Here is a 6967-nt window from a genome sequence, read left to right as displayed (position 1 = left end):
TTTTTGAATTTGCATGCGTCTACTATACCATCTAACATATGAATAACACAAGAGGTTGTGGTGCACATCGAACCCATCCTTTGAATAGCGAGAGATTTTGTTAAGAAATGTGGAAACAAGCATATTGCCTTTGTAGATCTTAGAGAATAAGCAATCTAAATGTATATCTAAGCAAATGTATCTAAAGGTTAGCACCACCCTCCATAGCTAATAGTAGGATCAAGAGCAAGAGCATGATTAGGAGTAGGATTGGTAGAGGAGTCATGGAGGAGAAATTCTCGTATGTCTAGAGAAGGAGTAATAAAGGAAAGTAGGAATGGTAGAGGAGTCATGGAGGAGAAATTGTAGCATATACTCAAAGTAGGAGAATACATTTTCAATAGGAGTAGCAAAGGTTTACAGTAGGAGTAGTTTGAGAGTAAGTTCAAGAGCATGACTAGGAGTTAGGAGTGGTAGAGGAGTCATGGAGGGGAACTTGTCGCATATGTTTAGAGTAGGAGTACATGTTTAGAATAGGAGTAGCAAAGGTTGAGACTAGGAGTAGAATAAGCTCAGAGGACTAGAGTAGGATGATGTAGGTAAAACGAAGAAATAATGAGGCGCCTGAATTTTTAGATTTTAAAATCTTTGAGACTCCTAGAAGGCAAGTTCTTGTATGGAAATATTGTCCCTTGCTTTTAGCAGCTAGTGCACTCAAGCGTGGGCTTAACACACTTGGTTAGGTTTTGGGACACCCTTGCTCCCCACCAAGTGAGGACCATCACTAACTTGATGAGCCTAATTAGGGCCTCTAATCCATTTCTTACAAGGCCCTTTTGAGACCTAAAAATTTCCATGATGGTGAGTTGATGATTCTTGTAATCTAGATTTGACTTAAGACATCTTATATGCTTAATAATAGTAGGATTAGAGGGCTTTCAACATGTAATTATTACTTTAAAAGGCTAATTGACATCTCCAAAATAAGCACTCTTTAGGCGTTTACGATCCATACTTCCACACATAGTAAAATCACATACATACATACATACATACATACATACATACACACACACACACACACACACACACACACACACACACACACACACACACACACACACACACACACACACACATATATATATAGAGAGAGAGAGAGACGGATGCGTGCACGCCCCCTACCCCCCCCTGCGCATGCGCGTGTGCACGCTAGGATGGGCAAGGCATTTAGGGCATGAGGGCAGCTCCACTTGCTACCATTCAAGGAATTATTCTCCATGGCCTGAAGACATGTAAGACTAGAATATATCTAATCGTATAAATCCTTGTTGGTCATAGGCATATTCTATCATTAAATTTATCATGTTAAAAAGGGAGAATTCTTTAGTTTAAACTTTTGCTAATAGCTTAGGAACTAAATAATTGTAGGATGGATGCAACCATGGACTTTACATGCATAGTCTCTTAAGTACATCTATCATTTCATACATTTTAAACGTTGATGTTTGGAAGAAGAATGTGCCTTTCTTAAAACATTTCGTGGATATATGCCTTTTCCCTTCTAATTCTATGTTGTTGGATGATTTCAAATTCATCTAATTATTGCCTATATCCAAATGTGATGCTTTTCTTCCATGAGGACCAAGGAGTAGTGACTACCATGTAGTTCAATAAATTAACTAATGTGGCTTGAACATTTTTCAATTTTCATGTTTCTTAACAAAGAATGCAAGCAAGTCTTTTTCTTTTATTCTTGTGTTGTTCTTGCAACTCTGTTGGCTTCTTTTTACATCTAATGTGCATGTGTGTGAGTGTTTAGAATAATCGCAAGAATATTAATAAAAGGGCCTTTTTAGGTAGGCCACCCAGTGACTTGATTAAGCAATTCGCATGAAATGTTGGTTGAGGAGGAGTAAGAAAGGGGACCATTGATGATATCATATTGCTTGACAAGCACATGTGGCCATGAGTAAGCAACCTTGCTTGAAGAAATGGATTTTAATGAGAGCGAGAAATGGTTCATCGAGAATGTTTTTATGTAAAAATCATGGAGCTTCCACCAATGGGGTCTGGATATTGTGGGATGCATACTAGGGATTTTGAAATGTGAGGCACCACATACCATACAACCTGTACAAGGCAGCGCTATTGTCATTTTTGGCAATGATAAATCCTAAAGAGGACGTTAAACTAGACAACCAATATGTGTTGCATACAGATAGTTTAAGGCTATAAATTGTTGGGGAAGGAAGAAGGCACTTGACGTAGAGAAAGTAGAGCGAAAAGAGGGGAGCAAGGGAGAAGGGGAGGGACAAAGAGAGTAAGAGAGAGTAGCAAGGGGGGGACAAGAAGGTAGAAGAAGGGAACCAAAAGGTCAAACCATGTGGCTTGAGGCAAAGCCATATACCCTTCTAAGGGAAGCCTTAACCAACGTCTTTTGTGTCCCTAAATTTTCTGAAGTTGATGAGAAGTTGGATGGTACCAACTATTCCAATTGGTCCCTGTCGATTTGGATGAGAGAGATGGCACCAACTATTCCAATTGCTCCCTTTCGATGATTAGTGTCCTCTCAAAGCGATGGGGCATTGTCACCAGAGATGATGCATTGTCACCAGAGATGATGAAGGCTTAAAAATCCCATCATTATTATCATTAGTTCTAAATGGGCTTATGCTTTAGTTGCAAGTAGAAGAATAGGGAGAAACCATTGCATTTTCAACATAGGGATTGATTTTTTTTGTCATTTGAAAAACCAATAAATATTGAAGAGCTTTCTCTTGACTTAGCGGAAGATGTGTCATGTCTTTAGAAGAAATGGTCTAGTCTTTTGACTTTTAATGGATCCTTCTCTTGTTATCTCAACTTTACAAAATAATATGTCATATCAGTACCACTCTTCCAAAAAACCATGTGAGTGATGCTACATCTACATACATTCTTCTACCAAATTCCATAAATTTTTCCTTTTCACAAGAAGATGTAGTAGTTATTGCTCATGTAATTCTTGAATCTCACTCAAATGTGGTGGTAGTCTTGCACTAACATCATTTGTCAATCGATTTCCACTAGCATCACCCTTCTTCAAGAGGGCTTAATGAGTGATTTGGAAAATTGGTGTGCTTGGCTAAACATGAGTAAGATAGATATTATATATATATTGAAAGGGAATTCCAAGTAGCCTGTAAACTTAAAAGCATATGCATTTAAACATGTAATTGTACCCATGAATGCATGTTGAAACTAAATTGCAATCAAAGGCTACCATCTAGGAGAATATACATGAAGGACATTCTCAAGGGAGGAGAATATTATATTTGATAAGGGTGGTTACATTGTTAGGACTATCATAAGGTCAAAGTTGCAGGTAATTATCATAGGACTCAGATATTTTGTTTTGTTTTTAGAGAGAACTTGGGGCAAGTGCTTGGATTTGTGTAGATGTTTTTGCAACATAAGTCATTTACAAAATTTCCATGTGCATTACAATGTGTTGACATTGCAATACTTCTTTCTTCTTTTAGTAGCCTTCTCCTTTGGTGCTGGCCTTCACCTGTAGATTTTGATACAAACTTATACCAAGAAATTTGTAAAACCATTGCTTGTGTATGTGGAAAAGCTTGGGCAAATTCTTGGATTTGTGTCGATAAATGTTTTTGAAGTGTAAGTGGACATACATATACCTATGATAGTATCAAAAAACACAAGATCCAGCATGCATGCATCAGCTTCTGGGACTATAGGTTGGCCTATAAGGGAGAGATTAAAAGAAAAGACTGCTTTCTGGTCTTGAAAATCTCTGCACTTTTTCTCTCAGACGTGATGTGCATGACCATTCATCATAATAAATAAGAACATTGCATGAGAGGGTCAATTTGAGAAAAGAAAAACCAGTGGCTTGTACATATTTATAAGCTGCAGGACTTTAAAGTGTACTTCGAGAGAGAACTCTCTGGCTCTCAGCTTGCAGCAGACCACCAACATCATACCTTACTCTTTTCCAAGGTTGAAATATACAGCATTGCCGTACATAAACGGAAGTCTGCATCCAGAAGATGCAGCTATGGTGTGTCAAGAGGCACGACTAGCAGCCAGCTGATCCTGATATGTTCTGGCCCTGAATCAAGTTAATTACAGACACTCAAGCAAAGATGTCAAAAAATGAGGTCTCTTAAGTGCTCTGTTGCAATGCAGATCGCACAGACCATGATTACAAAATTTGGAGCTAGGTCCAAAAGCCACTGATGTGAACAGCTTCAAGGGGACTAAGGAGCAGGATCATGGTTATGTCTCCTCATGATCTTCTCCATATTGCTATGGACAAGGATTGCTGATGGTATTGTCTGTTGCTTTGACTGCTGTGCTTGTTCTCTGTTTATCATCATCATCAGCATCAACATCAGCATCTCTATTTCTTTCTCCTGTTGTTGCCCTCTGTTGGTCTCTTCTTTGTCTTATTTTTCTTGCCTCATCTTCTTCATCACCTTCTTCTTTCTCCTGTGTCTGATCTCTCCTCCTTGGTGTGAAACTTCCGGCTTTTCTGCGCAATTACAGGAATGTCAGTTGCTGCAAATGGGGCACATGATAAGGCCGTTCTCGTTGCAATGCGGGCAGCGGGCTGCTTCATCATATTCATCAAGAACCTTGCAGCTGCCCCTGCATGTTAAACAAGGCACAAACCGAGCATCCCCACAACCATCACAGATCCTTCTGAGCAAATCAGTAGGCAATCCTTCAATCAGCCTGGCAAGAATGCCATCCTCATGAAGCTGTTTCACCTCCTCTGCTCCCCCAATGTATCTTCCTTTGATGAACAGCCTTGGCACAGGTAGCCTCTTGCTGCCCAACACCTCTATGAGCTCCTCCCTGAACTTGGAATGCATCCACACATCTCTCTCATCTACATGCACCCCCAGACCTTGCAGAATCAGCCTTAGATGACAGCATTCCTCGTATGTTTTCCTCACTCCCCTCAAGCTCGTGAAATACAACACCACCTTGCCCTCCCCCCTCGGTGGGCATCTCTGTTCAAAGCTCCCCAGTACTTCCTCCTCCTCCATGTCCACTGGTAATACCTTCGAGGGAGATATCTTCATCTTCCTCAGACTCTCTATCTTGCCTTCCATGCTTCCCAACCTCTGCAGCTGTGTGCTCTCCGCATCTGAGCTCGTATCCGAGCATCCCATCGTGCTGTTCTCTGACGATGAAGAGTTCGTTGTGCTTCCGTCCACATTCAGCAGCAGCCAGTCGTCTTCAGTAGCCGTTATGGCCGTCAAAGCTTGCTCGAATGTAGCCATGAGTGTTGGATCGAACAGAGGACTGCCCGACCCGTTCAAATCGGGGCTCCTCAGAGGGCTCTTCGAGTCACAGCCACGTGAGGCTCCATGAAAACCCAAACCCGCGTAGTACTGGAGCGCTGAGTCTCCATCAAGGCTCAGGCTCGTTCGATGAGCAGAAACATCGTTCTTGAAAGGAGAAGTTAGGCCAGAAGGGGACTTTGAAGGGCTACGAAGCGAGTTCAAGCCGTCGAGGGGCTCAATCGGAGAAATGTATGTAGCATTTGCAGCTTCAGCTTCCTTGAAAGAGCTGTTAGGGGAGGACCTGACGAGAGGCGAGCTGAGAGATGATCGCCGAGGGGGGGTAATCGGAGAATCGCCGTGTCGTTTCCCCTTCTCCAACTCTTCCTGCGCGAAGTATTTGCGCCATATCGGAGACCCCATTTCAGAGAAGCACGAGTCGAGCTCCTGCACCCTGCTGAAAGACACAGACTTTCCGTATGCTCGCAAGGGAGATGGAGTTCTACCGCCATCGTCCAGACCTTCCATGAGCTCCCACGTATTGATCGTCTCCAAATCCCCGTCTTCCTCTTGCATCATCTGCCTTTCGTCGTTCTCTTCTTTCACCGTCTTCAGCTTCAAATTTGCGACCGCATGCTTCACATCCGACGCTTGCGAGAAAACAAATTCGTCTTCCTCTTCTGCAAGTAATAATCGACTCCTCGCCATGCGCACAAAGCTGCCAGCGTCCGCTTGATCGCCGGGCCTTTCCATCTTAAGTATGCCATACGAGCTCGATGTCAAGGAGACGACATGGCAGCTGTCGCCCTCGCTCTCAGCAGGATAGTGGATGGGAGCAGACGTGCTGCGAGACAAAGGCGCGTACCAGCTTTCTCTCGCCGCGCGCTTGCGGGAGATCTTAGAAGACGTGCAACCCATTTTCAAGCTATTTTCCCGTGTGGGATGAGGAGATAGCCGTTAGGCAACGGAAATCGAAAGTTTTGCAGGAGCTTCGATCGGAAAGGGTGGATTCGACAGGCAAAAGAAGCGAATTTGACTTAAGTTTTGCACGTTCTACTGCTCCCTCTCCCTCTCTGTCTCTCTCTCGCGCAACTGCTCGCCTCAGAAAACCACACAGAGACACTTCTCCCGCGCGCAACTGATCGACTCCGAAACCAGCTCTCTCCCTCTCGCTCTCCCTCTCTTCACAACACTGCTTTGCGAAAATCAGGAACGGACTCCCTCTCTTCACAACACTCCTTTGAGAAATCAGGAACGGACTCCCTCTCTTCACAACACTCCTTTGAGAAATCAGGAACCACTAGTCCCTCTCGCTCTCCCTCTTCACACCACACTCTTTTGTGAAATCCCTCGACTCTCTCGCTCTCCCTCTTCACAACACTCTTTTGCGAAATCTATTTCTGTCTCTCTCTCTCTCTCTCTCTCTCTCTCACACACACACACACACACACACTCCCTCGATCCCCTCAAACACGTCCCTCAACTGTAGGCAATGAAAAGCGCCGAGAGGCAGCAGAAGGCGCACTAAGGGACACACAAGTACAGAGGAAAAGCAAAGCTAAGGCGAAATGGCTATGGCGCTGGGGAGGATTAAGCAAATATGGATTGGTGGAAGCGCGTGGTAGATGGCAACGAACAGGCAAACGAAGGTGGAGGCCTTTGAATTCTTCTCTTGTAGTTTATCAAATATA

The 6967-nt window shown here is 43.3% G+C and overlaps 1 protein-coding gene across 1 annotated transcript; it reads right to left on the bottom strand.

Annotated features, from left to right (window-relative positions):
* Positions 1-3790: 3790 nt before the first annotated feature.
* Positions 3791-6496, bottom strand: LOC147886490 (uncharacterized). Its single transcript, XM_087395411.1, has one exon. The coding sequence runs from the start codon at positions 6192-6194 to the stop codon at positions 4539-4541; it is 1656 nt and encodes a 551-aa protein (XP_087251537.1). The 5' UTR covers positions 6195-6496; the 3' UTR covers positions 3791-4538.
* Positions 6497-6967: the final 471 nt, after the last annotated feature.

This window comes from Dipteris shenzhenensis, chromosome 24, assembly GCF_047967505.1.
Source record: "Dipteris shenzhenensis isolate YYH24624 ecotype China chromosome 24, Dip_SZ_1.0, whole genome shotgun sequence".
NCBI lineage: Eukaryota > Viridiplantae > Streptophyta > Polypodiopsida > Gleicheniales > Dipteridaceae > Dipteris > Dipteris shenzhenensis.
Note: the sequence above shows the minus strand (reverse complement) of the source record. Positions and strands in the feature narration are given on the sequence as shown.

Bases quoted from the DNA above. Each gene is read 5' to 3' on its own strand.
- LOC147886490 (XM_087395411.1), bottom strand. From the start codon at position 6,194: ATGGGTTGCACGTCTTCTAAGATCTCCCGCAAGCGCGCGGCGAGAGAA.